This window comes from Dicentrarchus labrax, unplaced genomic scaffold (genome assembly GCF_905237075.1).
Source record: "Dicentrarchus labrax unplaced genomic scaffold, dlabrax2021, whole genome shotgun sequence".
Classification (NCBI taxonomy): Eukaryota; Metazoa; Chordata; class Actinopteri; family Moronidae; genus Dicentrarchus; species Dicentrarchus labrax.
In genome coordinates this window covers 26,008,942-26,028,366 of record NW_026136713.1, presented here as the reverse complement: position 1 = coordinate 26,028,366, position 19,425 = coordinate 26,008,942, and the positions used below count along the sequence as shown (strand labels likewise).

The following is a 19,425-nucleotide window of genomic DNA, read 5'->3' as shown; positions in this document are numbered from 1 at the left end:
TATTATTAGATGACATTCAGTGTGTGTTGGACTCACAGTATCAGCAGCAGCAGTGAGTTAATGAGGCTGAACGGAAGAACTGGAACCAGTAAAACCACAAACAGAAACCAGTTGAGCTCCAGCAGCAGCAGCAGACCCGCAGAGGATCTTTAAAGTCCAGGTTCAACCAGGGTCCGCTGGAGTCCGGGTCCCTCTGAGCTCACAACAAAGTACTTAAAAGTTGCACCAGCGTGAGACTTCTCCTCCTTCTCCTCCTTCTTCTTCCTCTTCTTCCTCTTCGTGTTGTTTGTGTAAACTCATCTCTCCGCGCGCTGCTCGCTGCGTGAGAGCACGAGCTCTATCAGCAGAGAACAGACGGCACGAGCTGCAGCAAGCCCCGCCCCCCGGCACCTGTCACCTGCCTGCCACCGGAACATCCTCAGCCTTTAGTTTGAAAGGTTGTATACGGAAGTACTTCCTGCAGCTGCTCGTGCTGCTCTTTGATTGGTGGAGGCTGTGCCTGCAGACATTACTGAGGGTTTAACACACACATCATTATTAAATTCATCACTTTATTTACACATTATTTATTAGATTATTTATTTATGTGATACTGTTTTATTATATATTTCCACTGTTTATTATCTACTATTAATTAATATCGATTTATATTTGTTATATTTTATAATAACTATTACAGTTATTCACATTCAAAGTATTATTTTTGTTTTTATTATTATGAGACAGTATTTTATTATAAAAATATAAAGACATTATTATGATTATTATTAGCACATAACAATTATTATTGTTATTATTATCATTATTTATGTATTTGTGTTTATTACTTTTATAAATACATTTTGTGTTTGTTTTGTTTTCGTTTCTTAAATCATTTATTTATTTATTGCTCTGACATAACTTTTATATTTATATACTTTTATTTATCATTTATTTTTATTATTTCCTACATTCATCACACATATTTGCTGTATTTTTATTATTAATGTATTCAGAGGAGGAGGAGACTCGTTTGTTCCTCCTCCTTCAGTCTGATGGACAGATGCTGCCACCTCGTCCTCTTCTTCCTCTCCTCCTCCTCCTCTTCCTCCTCTTCTCGTCTTCCTCTCCTCTTCCTCTTCCTCTGTTAAAGAGCACCAACAGGTGAGTACATCCTCTCTGTCTCATTCTGTTTGCAGACTCACTTGCAGTCAATCTATTTATGACTATAATTGATTATTTACAAATGTTTTTATTCACGTCCTCGTTGTTACTTTGTGTCAAACAGCCGTTATTAGAAATCAATCAGATTATTTTTATTTAAAATCATTCAAATGTTTGAATTATTAAATAATAATAATAATAATAATAATAATAATAATACATGTATTTTATATAGCGCTATTAAAAGTAACAAAAGACAATATCAGAAAAACCGACAACTGTAAACAACTGTAAACTGTAAACCACTGTAAACTGTAAACAACTGCAAACCACTGTAAACAACTATAAACAACTGTAAACAACTGTAAACTGTAAACCACTGTAAACTGTAAACAACTGTAAACCACTGTAAACAATTATAAACAACTGTAAACAATTATAAACAACTGTAAACAACTGTAAACCACTGTAAACAATTATAAACAACTGTAAACAACTGTAAACAATTATAAACAACTGTAAACAGGAGTAAAAAAGTTAAACATGATAAAAACAAACAGAAGGTGTTTCTTTACTTTATCTCATGTTCTGTATCTGTGAAAATATTATATAAATGATAATAATATATAAATCATAATGTTTAGTATCTGTGATAATAATATATACATTATAATGTTATATAATTATAATAATATATAAATGATAATGTTATATAAATTATAATAATATATAAATCATAATGTTTAGTATCTGTGATAATAATATATAAATGATAATGTTATATAAATTATAATAATATATAAATGATAATGTTATATAAATTATAATAATATATAAATGATAATGTTATATAAATTATAATAATATATAAATTATAATAATATATAAATGATAATGTTATATAAATTATAATAATATATAAATTATAATAATACATAAATGATAATGTTATATAAATTATAATAATTAAATTATAATTTATGTAATGTTATATAATTATAATAATATATAAATGATAATGTTATATAAATTATAATAATATATAAATGATAATGTTTTGCGACCGTATAAATAATCCAAACTTCAGTAGAATACATTTGAATGAAGGAATAATAAAATCTGTCCCACTCAGACACAACCTGCTCCTTTAATCCCAGTCTGAGGATTATTCTCTCTCTGTATTAATCTGTCTTCTGACCCCTCTTCATCCTCGTCATCTTCCTCATCCCTCTCTGTCTCACTCTGTCCTTATTTCTCTCCATCTGTCTGTTATTGTCCAAGAATATGGATTTATTTTCTTTATAAATAACATTTGTAATCATATATCATGTATCATTGGCCTTTTTCACATTCAGTAGTTGGATAAACTCTCCAATGAAACCTAACAAAGTTCCATTCGGGTCAAACACAGTGAGGTTGTTTCAGTGTCTCTGTCCGTCCTCCAGTGTCAGTCCTCGTTCTTCAGCTTTCTGTGATTCAGAGTTTCCTGATGGACAGATATCTTTAGCTAAAGTAGCTAACTGCTGATTAGCTGCTGCTAACTGTATCTGCTGTTAGCGGGTAACAGAACCGGGCTCAGCAGCCGGACCGGGACCAGCAGAGCCCGCGGAGACGATGCAGTCGATGGTTTGAACTCATAACTTGTTTTTCTGTCATCTCACTTCTCAGGCAGATTCAAAATGGCCACCGGTGACTGAACACAATGTCCCACACTGTGAGTCCTCCACTGCCCTCTTCTTCTTCTGTGGTGGGCCCGCCACAGAGGATGAACCTTCTTCTTCTTCTTCTTCTTCTTCTTCTTCTGATCCCTCCCAACCTGGTGATGACATCATCAGTTACCGTGGCCCTACGGCGCCGTGGTAACAGAGTCTCTGCCAACATCTGCCAGCGCTCTGAGATGCCAGACGGAGGACTGACGGTCCGCTGCGGTGGACTGAGACTCACTCAGGTGTGTGTGTGTGTGTCTGGTCTTCATTATGTTGTGGGGACACGTAGCACTCGGTGCATTGTGGGGACTCTCCTCCCATCTGAGGACCAATGTTGCTATTAAGTAGCAGCAGGAACATTAATGTTCAGTCTCGTGTTTGTCAATGTGAAGTTCCTAAAATCTGGAATTGTTTCTTTAATAATATTATTCAGTTGTACATTAGCTCTGTAGCTAACACATGTTGGTTCATTAGCAATCAACCTGTGGTTTAATGAATGTAATAAAATGTATACATGATAGGAGCATTAAGATTCACATTAGCGTGCTTACCAAAGTTAGCATAGCTCGTCCCCCAGGTTGTTTGTGATCAGTGTGGAATCCAGTATTTGTGCTAAGCTAGACTAAACAATAACTACTTATCTCTGTAGTTTTGATGTTTAACCTGCTCAGGTGTTTGTTTCTGCAGGTACCTGTCGAGCTCTCTAACTTCACCATCCGTCTGTTTCTGGATAAAAACCTGCTCCGCTCTCTGCCCGCCGACTCTTTCCTGGATCTGTTCCTGCTCGATGAGCTCAACCTGTCGCACAACCAGCTCTCCTCACTGGAAGCCGGTTGTTTCCGTGGTTTGGCGTCCTCGCTTCGTTTCCTAGACCTCTCGTCCAATCGGCTGTCTACGTTGGATCCGGCGGCACTCGGTGGCCTGCATGCTCACGCCAACCTCACACACAACCCCTGGCACTGTGACTGTCGGATGCAGGTGAGTTTCATCATTTACATTAACATGGGCTTTAACTTTAACCCCTAACCCTTTACAACTTCCTGAACTTGTCCGTCCTCTGGGGTCGCACTAAATCTGAAGCTAGCACGTACCAAGTCAAGTTATCATGCTAGAAGACTGAGGCTATAGCTAACACATGCCAATACATATGACATTAACAGGAGCTTTCTGGGGCTTAGACAGCGAGGGAGTTCATTTACTCAAAGTAAACTCAACCTTTTGGAGCATTTCATCGTTGAGACGTAGAGTTTCTGTTTTATTCCTGTTTGTGTTCAGCTGTTGACGCCTCAGTTGGATCTGGACCCATCGTCTCTGGCTGAAGTCGTCTGTCAAACCTCTGACCTCCCAAACCTCGGTACGTTTACATTCGTCAGCCAATCAGTGTGCTAACGTTACATTCTTTATCTTCTTTGTTTATGTTACCGTTTTGTACATTTTGTAAAAAATGTATTCCAATTCAAAATCTGTTTATTTGTCTTTTTATATAAAATTACGTCAGCATGAACTAACAGATTTCAACCAATAATATCATCACATTCACCCGTCAATCAATCTTCAACTTTTAGTGAGCAGAGAGAAAATTTTTTAGTTAGCTAGCTAACTAAAACCCTCCCTAACTCACTAATTATTATAAAAAAAAAAATTTATTAAAAATAAAAAAAAAAAAAAATTTATTAAAAAATATTACAAACACAACTTTATTAACACTGTACAAACACAACTTTATTATTAAAATTATTAACACTGTACAAACACACAACTTTATTAACACTGTACAAACAAACACAACTTTATTAACACTGTACAAACACACAACTTTATTAACACTGTACAAACACAACTTTATTAACACTGTACAAACACAACTTTATTAACACTGTTTAACACTGTACAAACACACAACTTTATTAACACTGTACAAACACACAACTTTATTAACACTGTACAAACACACAACTTTATTAACACTGTACAGACACACAACTTTATTAACACTGTACAAACACACAACTTTATTAACACTGTACAAACACACAACTTTATTAACACTGTACAAAACACAACTTTATTAACACTGTACAAACACACAACTTTATTAACACTGTACAAACACAACTTTATTAACACTGTACAAACACATTTTTTTACACTGTACAACACACAACTTTATTAACACTGTACAAACACAACTTTATTATCACTGTACAAACACAACTTTATTAACACTGTACAAAACACAACTTTATTAACACTGTACAAACACACAACTTTATTAACACTGTACAAACACAACTTTATTAACACTGTACAAACACACAACTTTATTAACACTGTACAAACACAACTTTATTAACACTGTACAAACACACAACTTTATTAACACTGTACAAACACACAACTTTATTATCACTGTACAAACACAACTTTATTAACACTGTACAAACACAACTTTATTAACACTGTACAAACACACAACTTTATTAACACTGTACAAACACAACTTTATTAACACTGTACAAACACAACTTTATTAACACTGTACAAACACAACTTTATTATCACTGTACAAACACAACTTTATTAACACTGTACAAACACAACTTTATTAACACTGTACAAACACACAACTTTATTAACACTGTACAAACACAACTTTATTAACACTGTACAAACACAACTTTATTAACACTGTACAAACACACAACTTTATTAACACTGTACAAACACAACTTTATTAACACTGTACAAACACAACTTTATTAACACTGATCAAATACGACAGCGGTACCGAGGTGATTTATGGAGTTTCCAGATGGACTTGTTGCTAAAAGAATCTAACTGTTGTAAACGGTAATATTAGATGCTGCTAGCTTGTGTAGCTAACATTGTTCGTATTTGTGTTGCAGGAGCTGTTGGGATCCCTCTGGTCCTACTGGTGGAGGACTGGGATCTGTGTCGGTCTGTGAGGAGAACCACCGATGTGGTGATGCTGGTCACTATGTTCCTCTGGTTCTCCGCCGTCATCTGCTACCTGGTCCACTATGTCCGAAAGAACCAGGAGGACGCCCGCCGACACATGGAGTACCTCAAGTCTCTGCAGGGGCGCCAGGTGAAGGAGGACGGAGCATCCACCAGAGGAGACCAGGAGATCCTCAAGGACCCCCTACAACTTCCTCAAGGACCTCTAGAACTTCCTCAAGAGTTTGTGGAACATCCTCAAGGACCTCTAGGTTCTCCTCAAAGTCTACAGACCCACCTAAAGGACTTTCAGAACCTCTTCAAGGATAGCCAGGAATCCCTGAAGGACTCCAGGGAATATCTCCAAGAACCCATGTAACCTTTTCAGGGAACTTTAGAACTCCTGGACCCTCCTCAAGGATGTCTGGAACTTCCTCAAGGACCCCTAGGAAATCCCCCAAAGCCCAGAAGAGACCCTTTTCTTAAATACTTAAAGGCTCCTCTAACTTCCTCAGTAACTTCTGGAACATATTCAAGGTTCCTAAAACTCTTTCAAATACTACTGAAAGCTGTTCAAGGACTGTTGATGCTAACAGAGGCTAAAGCTAACACTAATTATTTATTAATTACAGTTAATATTATTGATTTTTGATTTTATTTAATCCATAAAATGTGAAGTTCCAATCAGAGTCTTCCTTATAGTTAAATTTGTTGTGAGCGAAACATACAACTTATTAATAATTTCTTTACTTGATTATTATTGTTAATTTCCTGCTTTTGTTTGTTGTTTCTGTTATTTGTTAAATTTTTTTGATAGTTCAGGACCAGAGTAGCAAATTATTGATTATTATTTTAATGTTCTTACAAAATATGTAATTTTTATTAACCTATATTACTGTGACTAAAAACATGGGACATCCCTAATGATTATTATTATTATTATTATTATCATTACAATAGGGACCGAGGACTGACCAGTGCACGGTCCCTATTGTAATGCAAGGAATTATTATTATTATTTTCTGCCTCTTCGACTGCATATTTGACCCCCGCAGCATGCTCGTAAAGTCAGGGAAAATTGCACAAAATTCAAATGTAGCGAAAATACCGGTATGACATTGTCCCCGTGCACTAAACTTCACATATTCTGTAACACTCCCACCCTGAACACTCTACAGTAAACTTCACATATTTGATAAGAGTCCCGCCCTGAACACGTCTTTGTGACAATGTTCAGATATGAGAGCGCCACCTACTGGCAGAGACAGTGGATGTAAACAGTAGAAAACTATTGTTATGAAACAAGTTATTCATGACAATTCTTAGTGATTTTAAAAATGTTCTTTACCTCAAATTTTAACGTGAAAATAAATTCTGGCTTGGTGTGTGATTAGTTTTGCACTGAAAATGCCAACATTAACTCATGGTCATAGTGCCCCCTACTGGCAACAGGAAGAATTGTTTTATACTGCTCCTTGTTGCAGGATGATTAGATCAGCTTTAATTGGTCAGAAGATGCTTTTAAAAATATAATACTCATAACTTCAGTGTACATGGTCCTATCTCAATGAAACTTCACATATTTTATAAGAGTCCCGCCCTGAACTTGTCTATGTGACAATATTCAGATATAGTGAGAGTGCCACCTACTGACAATAGGAAGTAAGCGCTGCGTGGCTATTTTGATCTGATTTACGTGAAATGTTCATGTTGTGGTCCGCATGTGTTATGATCGCACGTGACGCAGCCGCAGCACAGCCCGACACACACCGGATGCGAGGTCCCGTTCAATGCTGCTTTAATTATTATTATTATTATTATTACCTCCACCATATACTGTATATAGCATGTATATACTTTTGATCATCCTGATCAGTAATCAATACTCCCATTATTAAAGCATTAATCAACCTGATCAGCCTTCAGCAGTTAGCTAGTGTTTCTGTAGTGGAGACTAAACGTTAACAATGATCCATATCAGCAGTTTGAATCCAACTAAAAGCTCCCTGCACCAAACTCCCTTTAAGAAATATCACATTTTAACAATTCCTAACGTGTCTGTTTCTGTTACCTGTGATCATACAGAAGCTCAGGTGAGTGAGTGGCGCCCCCCAGTGGTCGTAATGATACTCACTCATTGTTCTGAAGTTATCAGCTCCTCAGCATTGGTTAATGTGTGTATTCTTACCATTTGAACCAAATAAATCCATAAAATCAACCCGATATCATCAATCAGATTCTTATTCTTGCAAAATCACATATTGATAATTTACAACCATAAGCTGTCTTTTTTATTTATTGAAAATGAGATTAAACAATAAATCACATCATTTCATATTTTAAACACGTGTTTGTAAAAGGTTTTTAGGATTTAAATTCAACAAACAGGAACATTTGATTTTCTCTGTATCAGATTTATTTGTACTTTCAGAATCAGTCCAAGACTCATTGTTAATATGAATGTTTTAATCAACCTCTTGTGTTTGTTTGTTTGTTTGTTGTCACTATTTTATAGTGAAAGTCTGTAAACAGCATTTATGAGCTAAAATATCTTGGTTGTTCAAAATGTTATTTCAATAACAAACAACAAAAAAACAAAAAGAACTGGCTGAATTTATTTATTTATCTTAAACACATTAATAGATCTGCTCTACAGCTAATATAGTGTTAAAGGGGACATATTATGGATTGGATTATGTATTGGGACTCTGGAGGCCTATCAGCAACGTGTCCGGTAGGTGGCGGTATGCACGGTAAAAGTTGCAATCTGCCCGAAAATTAAAGGAGAAGAAGAAGCATGAGCAGCTCCCAGCATGCTTTGCGCAGCGGAATAGTTGCCAGTCATTGTACGGTCAGGCTCAGTGACGGTGCACTCTTCAGCCTCTCCGACCGAGCTTTACCGGGACTGTGAACGGTTTCTGCCCCCACACCATGAAGGAGACTGCGGCCAAGCGGCGGGACAAAGCGGGAGGCCGGGACCGGGACTCCAAAGCCGAGAAGCCGAAGGACCCGGAGCCGCAGGACGTGGAGATGCCGGAGGAGGACGCAGCTAACGCGGCTAAACAGCCCAAAGAGCTGGACAGCCTGACCCTGGACGGTAAACGCACTTTATATGCACACATTACCGGTAAAAGCACCGGGAGCTACCGAGCTACCGGAGCTACCGAGCTACCGGAGCTACCGAACTACCGGAGCTACCGGAGCTAACCGAGCTACCGGAGCTAACCGAGCTACCGGAGCTACCGGAGCTAACCGAGCTACCGGAGCTACCGGAGCTAACCGAGCTACCGGAGCTACCGAACTACCGGAGCTACCGGAGCTAACCGAGCTACCGGAGCTACCGGGCTAACCGAGCTACCGGAGCTACCGAACTACCGAGCTACCGGAGCTAACCGAACTACCGGAGCTACCGGAGCTAACCGAGCTACCGGAGCTAACCGAACTACCGGAGCTACCGGAGCTACCGGAGCTAACCGAACTACCGAGCTACCGGAGCTACCGGAGCTACCGGAGCTAACCGAACTACCGAGCTACCGGAGCTAACCGGAGCTACCGGAGCTACCGGAGCCTGAAGATAACGTTCATCCAGCGGTTGTTAGCCTGTTAGCAGCAGCGGCTGTGATTCAGAGTTCAGATAGAAATGAACCGATAATTAATTCTCTAATAAACTTTAACTATTTTATCAATAAAACAATCAATAACATTATGTTTTTAATAGGAAAGTAGTTTAAAAACAAAGAACAACTATTTAATGCCGATAATCATCCTGATCAGTAATCAATACTCCCATTATTAAAGCATCAATCAACCTGATCAGCCTTCAGCAGTTAGCTAGTGTTTCTGTAGTGGAGACTAAACGTTAACAATGATCCATATCAGCAGTTTGAATCCAACTAAAAGCTCCCTGCACCAAACTCCCTTTAAGAAATATCACATTTTAACAATTCCTAACGTGTTCGTAACAACACGTAACTCTAGAAACACGAGCTAAAGGCCGTCATATGTCCACAGTCTGACTGTCAATACAGGATCAATATCATCCATAAAGATACAGTGTATACTGATCAATATCATCCATAAAGACACAGTGTATACTGATCAATATCATCCATAAAGATACAGTGTATACTGATCAATAATCAATAAAGATACAGTGCATACTGATCAATAATCAATAAAGATACAGTGTATTCTGATCAATAACCCCTCCTCCTCCTCCTCCCTCAGACATTAAGGAGCATGTGAAGCAGATAGAGAAGGCGGTGTCGGGGAAGGAGCCTCGCTTCGTCCTCCGTGCTCTCCGGGCGCTGCCGTCCACCAGCCGCCGTCTCAACACCAACGTCATCCATAAAGCCATCAACGGCTTCTTCACCAACAACACGGCCACCAGGGACTTCCTGCTCGGCTTCCTGGAGGAGGTCGGTAGTTTCACACGTTCTCTCAAATACACCAGAGTCCATATATATTTTCCACAAGTGAGTTCAGAGGAGCTGCAGTGGTGTTTACCTCTGGTTCTGAGTTTAATTCAGTCTGTTAAATGGGCCAAAAACACACAGAGGTTTGGTTGAGCCGACAGAGAATGTTCTGATGGTCCAATGTCTAAACACAAACAGCTCAACTGACAATGAGGAGTCACAGCCAGTATTGACTCTGTCTGTCTCTCTGTCTGTCTCTCTGTCTGTCTGTCTGTCAGCCGATGGAGATGGCCGACGGAGACGTCCAGTTTCGTCCGAGGACGGGGAAAGCTGCGTCAGCTCCTCTGCTGCCGGAGGTCGAGGCTTACCTTCAGCTGCTGCTGGTGGTTCACCTGACCAACAACAAGAGATACACCGAGGTCTGTCTGCCTTCCTGTCTGCCTTCCTGTCTGCCTTCCTGTCTGCCTTCCTGTCTGCCTGTATTTTAGTAGAATAGTTCCCATCATGGATCCTGCAGTCTAAACATGAAGTCCTTCCTCAGTTTCAAAATAAAGTTCTCAGTCAGGTTGAAACACTAAAATGTCTCAGTGAGTAAAAGACCTTAATGTGTAATGTGTGTTTAATCTGTTGCTAGGTAACATCTGTAGTGCCGTCCAATCAGGAGGTCAGGTGTAAACAGGAAGTCACTGAAGCATCACAAACTTCCAAAATAAGAGAAACATCTTGGTGTGAATACTAACAGATGGTCGAGGTGTGCAGACAGTTTATAAAGAGAAATATCTGATGCTAAGCTAACTGACGTCAGATGTTGTTAGCATAAAGTCTGATTGTCAGTCTATTGATTTAAATATCAACAACAGATTGGAAACTGGGCTCATTCAGTCTCCATGGTGGTGATGATGATATTGTATTGTACTGTATTTTTTATACCTCTTTTATTTCTATATATATATATATATATATATATATATATATATATATCTATATATTTATTTATTCCCTATAAGTGTTTGTGGGCTGCTGGAAATCCAATTTCCTTGCGGGAGTTATCCCGAAGGGATCAATAAAGAGAAGTCTAAAGCGCCCAGTATACTCGACACATTTGAGCTGTCGTGCAACAACGTGACGTCAAAATGATGTCAATCTCGCTGGCGCGCCAGGATTTTGGCCCGGTTGCGCGACGTCGCGTACCACTAGTTTTTTTTCAGCTGCACGCGACAAACAGGAAGATGGACGATCTGTACGATCCTTCAATAAAGGAGCACAGAGATGCCCAGAGTTGCCAGCCATGAATGTTGGAACAGAGGAGGACATATGCTGGAAAATTTGGAAGAACCTCCGCGACCGATTTGGGGGGAAAAAAATAAATAAATAATATATATATATATATATATATATATATATCTTCTTCTAGTGCGTAGAAAGAGCAAAGTCGGTAGCCTTTCCTCACTAGCGACACCTCTGTTCAGGACGAGACTGCAACTAGTGCCGCGACCACCATGCGCAAGTATAGATAGTCGCGGCGTCGCGCGATAGTTGGTCTGCGTCGAGTCTGATGATGGTGATAATGATGACAATGACGATGGTGACAATGACGATGGTGACAATGATGATGTGACTGTGCCTCAGGCTCAGAAGGTGTCAGACGACCTGCTGCAGAAGATCGGCTCTAAGAACCGCAGAGCTCTGGATCTGGTTGCTGCCAAGTGTTACTATTACCACGCCAGAGTGTACGAGTTCCTCAACCAGTTCGACACCATGCGCAGGTACACACACACACACACACACACACACACACACACACACACACACACACACACACACACACACACACACACACACACACACACTCTCACAATGAGCCTCTCTGTGTTCAGCTTCCTCCACACTCGCCTGCGTACTGCGACTCTGCGTCACGACGCCGACGGTCAGGCCGTCCTCCTCAACCTGCTGCTGAGGAACTACCTGCACTTCAACCTGTACGACCAGGCCGAGAAACTCGTGTCCAAGTCTGTGTTTCCTGAACTGGCCAACAACAACGAGTGGGCCCGATACCTGTACTACACAGGTGAGCTACCTGAGAGCTGTACCTGCACAGCCCAGTGCCCTGTGTTTACTTCTGTGTTTACTTCTGTGTTTACTCCTGTGTTTACTCCTGTGTTTACTCCTGTGTTTGCCCCCTGCAGGTCGTATTAAGGCCATCCAGTTGGAGTACTCAGAGGCTCGTAGGACTCTGACTAATGCTCTGAGGAAAGCTCCTCAACACACTGCAGTGGGCTTCAAACAGACGGTCAGTTACACTCTGATGCACAGTATATTAATGTATATATTACTGTTATATATATTAATATCATACATGAATACAGTAATATATACATTAATATAAACATTAATATACATTAATACACTGTAATATACAGTAATATATAATCTGAATCAGAATTTTGTTTATTGCCAAGTAGGCTTTTACGCCTACGAGGCATGTGACCTGGTGCAGTTGGTGCATAAAATATACACATATACAAATAAACAATTATTCAAATCTCACAAAAATCACACAGAAAAATAAAGTACTTTCAAAAAATAAATAGATAAAGATAAGAAGAGAAAGAGAAAGGTGTGCAGAAGAACGTGGGTGCATTAATGTAATGCATACTTTATATACAGGGTGGGTATAAGAGTCAATGACAGTGGGAGTTGTTAAGGAGGCCAGCTGCAGACGGGAAGAAACTGTTTTTATGGCGAGACGTTTTAGTCCTGATGGACCGCAGCCTCCTGCCAGAGGGAAGTATCTCAAAGAGATTGTGACCGGGGTGGGAGGGGTCAGCCACAATCTTACCTGCACGCTTCCTGGTCCTAGAGGCGTACAGGTCCTGGAGGGATGGCAGGTTGCAGCCGATCACCTTCTCAGCTGATCGAATGATACGCTGCAGTCTGCCCTTGTCCTTGGCAGTGGCAGCAGCGTACCAGATGGTGATAGATGAGGTGAGGATGGACTCGATGATGGCGGTGTAGAAGTGCACCATCATCGACTTTGGCAAGTTTAACTTCTTCAGCTGCCGCAGGAAGTACATCCTCTGCTGGGCTTTCTTTCACTTGAGGTCCTGGGTGATGATGGTACCCAGAAAGCAGAAGGACTCCACTGTCAACTGGGGAGTCACACTGGATGATGGGGGTGGGTGGGTGGGGCTGGGTTCTTCCTGAAGTCCACAACCATCTCCACTGTTTTTAGAGCATTTAGCTCCAGGTTGTTCTGGCTGCACCAGGTCACCAGATGGTCAATCTCCCATCTGTAGCAGACTCATCTCCACCAGAGATGAGCCCAATGAGGGAGGTGTCATCCGCAAACTCCAGGAGCCTGACGGACTGGTGACTGGAGGTGCAGCTGTTAGTATACAGGGAGAAGAGCCGAGGAGAAAGAACGCAGCCCTGAGGGGATCCGGTGCTGATGGTCTGGGAGTCAGAGACATTTTTCCCCAGCTTCACCCGCTGTTTCCTGTCAGACAGACAGAATATACATTAATATGCAGTAATATAAACATTAATATGCAGTAATACACTGTAATATATACATTAATACACTGTAATATATACATTAATATACTGTAATATATACATTAATATACTGTAATATATACATTAATATACTGTAATATATACATTAATATACAGTAATACACTGTAATATATACATTAATACACTGTAATATATACATTAATACACTGTAATATATACATTAATATGCTGTAATATATACATTAATATGCAGTAATATATACATTAATATGCACTGTAATATATACATTAATATGCACTGTAATATATACATGAATACACTGTAATATATACAGTAATACACTAATATATACATTAATATACAGTAATATATACATTAATATACAGTAATACAAACATTAATATACAGTAATACACTGTAATATATACATTAATATACAGTAATACAAACATTAATATACAGTAATACACTGTAATATATACATTAATATACAGTAATACAAACATTAATATACAGTAATACACTGTAATATATACATTAATATACAGTAATACATACATTAATATACAGTAATACACTGTAATATATACATTAATATACAGTAATACAAACATTAATATACAGTAATACACTGTAATATATACATTAATATACAGTAATACATACATTAATATACAGTAATACACTGTAATATATACATTAATACACTGTAATATATGCATTAATACACTGTAATATATACATGAATATACAGTAATACAAACATGAATATACAGTAATACACTGTAATATATACAGTAATACACTGTAATATATACATTAATATACACTGTAATATATACATTAATATACACTGTAATACATACATTAATATACAGTAATACATACATTAATATACAGTAATACAAACATTAATATACAGTAATACACACTGTAATATATACATTAATATACACTGTAATATATACATTAATATACAGTAGGGGTGGGCGATATGGGCAAAAAATAATATCTCAATATTTTTTGGGATTTTGGCGATAACGATAATCAGTCGATATCCTTTAAAATGTGATTAGAATTGTCTGAGCTGGACTTGTGTCCACCAAACGCGTTTACAGCGCTGAGAGAGCTCATAAACTCATTATCCGAGCGCCCAGCGGTGTTAAAAGTTGAACAGATTTCAACTTGAAGCGCTCTGAGCGCTGCGCTAAAAAATAAACCGTCTCCGCTGACATCTTTTTACCGCTGAAGGTTCTTAGCGCTCTGAACGCTGAAGCCCATAGGACCCACGTCTCGGCACTAAATCATCTGAAGTACCGGGAGCTTCAGGGACTGGAGGTGTTTGCATTTTCTCTCTACCATCGCAACGCGCTGCTAAACTGTTGCAAGGAGGATGCTAGCGAGAGGTCACGTGATCACGTCATGTGATAACGTAGGCCCACTAGTTGTGTGACTGAATCCTGCCATGCTGTAGAGAGCGCTGCTGCACCGTGTATTAATGGATGGGAGGAGTTTCCGCGGGCGTTTCATTGTTTTTGTCGAAGTAATTTAAATACTCGATAATGACAATTTGCACATCGTCAAAACAACAATGATGATATATTATAAACGATATATATCACCCACCTCTACTATACAGTAATATATACTTTAATACACTGTAATATATATACTTTAATATACAGTAATATATATACTTTAATACACTAATATAAACATTAATATACACTAATATATACATTAATACATTGTAATATATACATAAATACACTAATATATACATTAATACACTGTAATATATACATTAATACACTGTAATATATACATATAGAGTAATTTACAGTAATATAGACATTCATATACATTAATATATACATTAATATACATTTATACATTAACCCCTGATGTGCCTGCAGGTCCACAAGCTGCTGATCGTGGTGGAGCTGCTGTTGGGAGAGATTCCTGACAGACTGCAGTTCAGACAACCGTCACTGAAGAGGTCACTGATGCCCTACTTCCTGCTGACTCAGGGTCAGTTACACCCCTCTACCTACTCTAGTAGTGTGTGTGTGTGTGTGTGTGTGTGTGCACTGTTTACATACTGTGTGTGTGTGTGTACTGTGTGTGTACTCTTTACATGCTGTGTGTGTGCACTGTTTACATACTGTGTGTGTGTACTGTGTGTGTACTCTTTACATGCTGTGTGTGTACTGTGTGTGTACTCTTTACATACTGTGTGTGTGTGTGTGTACTGTGTGTGTACTCTTTACATACTGTGTGTGTGTGTGTACTGTGTGTGTACTCTTTACATACTGTGTGTGTGTACTGTGTGTGTACTGTGAGCAGCGGTGAGGACGGGCAACCTGGCGAAGTTCAACCAGGCGTTGGAGCAGTTTGGGGAGAAGTTTCAGACCGACGGGACGTACACACTCATCATCCGCCTGAGACACAATGTCATCAAGACTGGTGAGCCAATCACAGCCCACATCAGCTGTGACATCACACACAGTAATCTGATGTTTATTGATCGACAACATTGACTGTGTGTGTGTGTGTGTGTGTGTGTGTTAGGTGTGCGTATGATCAGCTTGTCGTACTCTCGTATCTCTCTGGCCGACATCGCTCAGAAGCTGCAGCTTGACAGTCCAGAGGATGCCGAATTCATCGTCGCCAAGGTAACAGAGAAATAATTGATCTTCATTATAAACAACAAACACTCGCAGGCGCTCTGTGTAACCCCTGACCTTACCCCCCCCGGGACCTCAGACGGGTTGTATTTGTGTTGAAGGTTGTAATCGACACTCACTGCCACTGGAGGGCGCAGTAGAGCTCAGGTGTCTCCCACCAGACTCATTCAGACGTTAGCTACCCCCTGAGGTCAGAGTGATTCGGCCGCTGACAGACTGTGTGTGTGTGTGTGTGTGTGTGTGTTTGTGTGTGTGTGTGTGTGTCTGTCCCTCCTCCAGGCGATCCGTGACGGCGTGATCGAGGCGAGCATCAACCACGAGAAAGGCTTCGTCCAGTCAAAAGAGACCATGGACATCTACGGGACCAGAGAGCCTCAGCTGGCTTTCCACCAGAGAATTTCGTTCTGCCTCGACATCCACAACATGTCTGTGAAGGTAGGAGGCTCATAGTTCTATCTGTTACTGAGGGACAGCTAATAACTACTATTATTAATTATTACTAATTAATATTAACTATTAATAACTATTTACAGTTAATAATAATAATAACTAACTGTAAATAATAACTGTATAATAATAATAATAATAATAATAATAATAATAATAATAATAATAACTATTAACTGTTAATAATAATATTAACTGTTAATAATAATAATAATATTAACTGTTAATAATAATATTAACTGTTAATAATAATATTAACTGTTAATAATAATAATAATATTAACTGTTAATAATAATAATAATATTAACTGTTAATAATAATAATAATATTAATAATAATAATATTAACAATAATAATAATAATAATAACTGTTAATAATAATAATAATAATAATAATAACTGTTAATAATAATAATAATAATAATAATAATAATAACTGTTAATAATAATAATAATAATAATAATAATAATAATAATAACTGTTAATAATAATAATAATAATAATAATAATAATGTTAATAATAATAATAATAATAATAATAATGTTAATAATAATAATAATAATAATAATAATGTTAATAATAATAATAATAATAATATTAATAATAACTGTTAATAATAATAATAATATTAATAATAACTGTTAATAATAATAATAATAATAATATTAACTGTTAATAATAATAATAATAATTATAATAATTGTTTGTGAGGGAAGGAATGCTAGCTCGTTCAGGTTTATACAGCAACAAGATGCGGTGTCGGTCAGGACACCGGAATGAGGACAGGATGTTTCCTTTGCCAGCAGATTTGATGACTGCGGTGATTTATTGCACACTCAGTGTTGTCACAGTTCTGGTAATAATAATAATAATAATAATAATAATAATAATAAATCACATTATACCTCCATCTCCATAATAACAAATGTGCTTACATAAACAGAAAAATATATACAACTCTCCTGTACATGTGCAACAACAATAATGACATAAATAACCCAACAGAAATATATATTCACCATAAATATGGGTTAACTGGTCCAATAGCGCCATCTACCGGCTAAACCGGGTATTAAATAAACTATGGCACATGGCGCACGTGTCGGCCCCCTGCTGAGCAATTAACCACCTGAACTAAGTCAAGTTACCGACTCTTAGCTCAATGGACACTTAAACCACTCACAAGCATCAACATTCACATTATACTCATTAACAATCATCTGTTACCTATCGGCGGAAAAAAACACACCAGAGTTAACGAGGTGCGTCATAATTAACACTTTATAGAAACAATACTTACTCAGCACAATGAAAAACACACTCCAAACAAAAACAACCTGAGTTAAAGGCGAAAAATACACTAAAAGTCCCCACAGGTGTGTCCAGGTGTAAAAGGCAGGAAAGGGAAAAAAGTCCGTCGACTCGGCTGTAGGTTGTACGGCTCACTGCTCCACACGGGGTGATTACGTCACTTTCCTAAACGCACCTTCAAAATAAAAGCCTTTTGTACAATAATAATAATAACTAACTGTTAATAATAATAAAATAATAACAACTAGACTGTTAATAATAATAATAATAATAATAATAATAATAATAATAACTAACTTTTATAATAATAATGACTGTAATAATAATAATAATAATAATAATAATGTTAATAATAACTAACTGTTAATAATAACTGTTAACAACAGTTATTATTATTATTATTATTATTAATTGTTATGAAAAAAAATATTATTATAATAATAACTAACTGTTAATAATAACTTAACAACAGTTATTGGTGGGACAGTGAAATAACTCTGAGCTCTCTCTGTGTCTGCAGGCGATGAGGTTTCCTCCTAAAGCTTACAACAAAGACCTGGAGTCAGCAGAGGTAACACACTCACACACACACACACACACACACACTCTCACACACACACACACACACACACACACTCACACACACACACCTCTCTCTCTCTCTCTCTCTCTCTCACACACACACACACACACACACGCACGCACGCACGCACACACCAGCTTCAGTCACGTTGGTGTGAAGGTTTAATATCTGAGCTTCGATTCATTTAATGTAATTAACTATTATTGTGTGTGTGTGTGTGTGTGTGTTCAGGAGCGTCGGGAGCGCGAGCAGCAGGATCTGGAGTTTGCCAAAGAAATGGCCGAAGACGACGACGACAGCTTCCCATGATCCTCTCTGCTGACTTCTTGTGCAGACAGGAAGTAGTTCTGTGTGTGTGTGTGTGTGTGTGTGTGTGCACGCTGATGTTAGTATATCAGTTATTACCCACAATCCCCCTCTCCTCTCCTCCTCTCTGCTCTAACCTCTGAACTCTTGTTTCTCTCTCAAATAAAACACGATGGATTTGTTTACACAGGTTTGTGTCTGTGGTTTTCTGGGTAATGTAGTCTCTTCCACAATGTGTACTCTGTTAGCATTAGCATCAGTGGCTGTTTTCTCAATGGGAACTGTTAGCTGTGATGAAACATGTTTGTTCCACACACACACACACACACACTGCTGAGAACCCGTCTA

The 19,425-nt window shown here is 38.2% G+C and overlaps 3 protein-coding genes across 10 annotated transcripts in view; 2 read left to right on the top strand and 1 right to left on the bottom strand.

The window, feature by feature from the left end:
• The window catches only part of LOC127374461 (serine/threonine-protein kinase WNK4), a 30,750-nt gene extending 30,420 nt beyond the window's left edge, over positions 1-330 (bottom strand). For all 7 annotated transcript variants that reach the window (XM_051419781.1, XM_051419780.1, XM_051419782.1 and 4 more), the window contains exon 1: positions 37-330. The gene's annotated coding sequence lies outside the window, so the exon portion shown is untranslated. The remainder of the gene's footprint in view (positions 1-36) is intronic.
• Positions 331-1,007: 677 nt separating this feature from the next.
• LOC127374578 (leucine-rich repeat-containing protein 3B-like) lies at positions 1,008-8,066 on the top strand. Of its 2 annotated transcripts, XM_051420103.1 has the most exons (5): positions 1,008-1,143; positions 2,812-3,091; positions 3,537-3,827; positions 4,125-4,203; positions 5,756-8,066. In XM_051420103.1, exons 2-5 carry the CDS (start codon positions 2,846-2,848, stop codon positions 6,184-6,186), a joined length of 1,047 nt encoding a protein of 348 aa, XP_051276063.1. In that variant the 5' UTR covers positions 1,008-1,143; positions 2,812-2,845; the 3' UTR covers positions 6,187-8,066. The 2 variants fall into 2 exon arrangements, with proteins under 2 accessions (XP_051276063.1, XP_051276062.1); XM_051420102.1 differs by lacking the exon at positions 1,008-1,143 and having other exon boundaries at positions 2,198-3,091.
• A 549-nt stretch (positions 8,067-8,615) lies between these two features.
• Positions 8,616-19,264, top strand: psmd3 (proteasome 26S subunit, non-ATPase 3). The gene is made up of 12 exons (XM_051419992.1): positions 8,616-8,904; positions 10,035-10,225; positions 10,501-10,641; positions 11,852-11,988; positions 12,100-12,290; positions 12,409-12,512; positions 15,657-15,771; positions 16,087-16,206; positions 16,312-16,415; positions 16,707-16,862; positions 18,709-18,759; positions 19,003-19,264. The coding sequence occupies exons 1-12, from the start codon at positions 8,739-8,741 to the stop codon at positions 19,078-19,080; spliced, it is 1,554 nt and encodes a 517-aa protein (XP_051275952.1). The 5' UTR covers positions 8,616-8,738; the 3' UTR covers positions 19,081-19,264.
• The last annotated feature ends 161 nt before the right edge of the window (positions 19,265-19,425 follow it).

Bases quoted from the DNA above. Each gene is read 5' to 3' on its own strand.
- LOC127374578 (XM_051420103.1), top strand. From the start codon at position 2,846: ATGTCCCACACTGTGAGTCCTCCACTGCCCTCTTCTTCTTCTGTGGTG. The intron at 3,092-3,536 runs GTGTGTGTGTGT...TTGTTTCTGCAG, and splicing joins GTGGACTGAGACTCACTCAG to GTACCTGTCGAGCTCTCTAA. The intron at 4,204-5,755 runs GTACGTTTACAT...TTTGTGTTGCAG, and splicing joins CTCTGACCTCCCAAACCTCG to GAGCTGTTGGGATCCCTCTG.
- psmd3 (XM_051419992.1), top strand. From the start codon at position 8,739: ATGAAGGAGACTGCGGCCAAGCGGCGGGACAAAGCGGGAGGCCGGGAC. The intron at 12,291-12,408 runs GTGAGCTACCTG...TGCCCCCTGCAG, and splicing joins CCGATACCTGTACTACACAG to GTCGTATTAAGGCCATCCAG. The intron at 15,772-16,086 runs GTCAGTTACACC...TACTGTGAGCAG, and splicing joins CTACTTCCTGCTGACTCAGG to CGGTGAGGACGGGCAACCTG.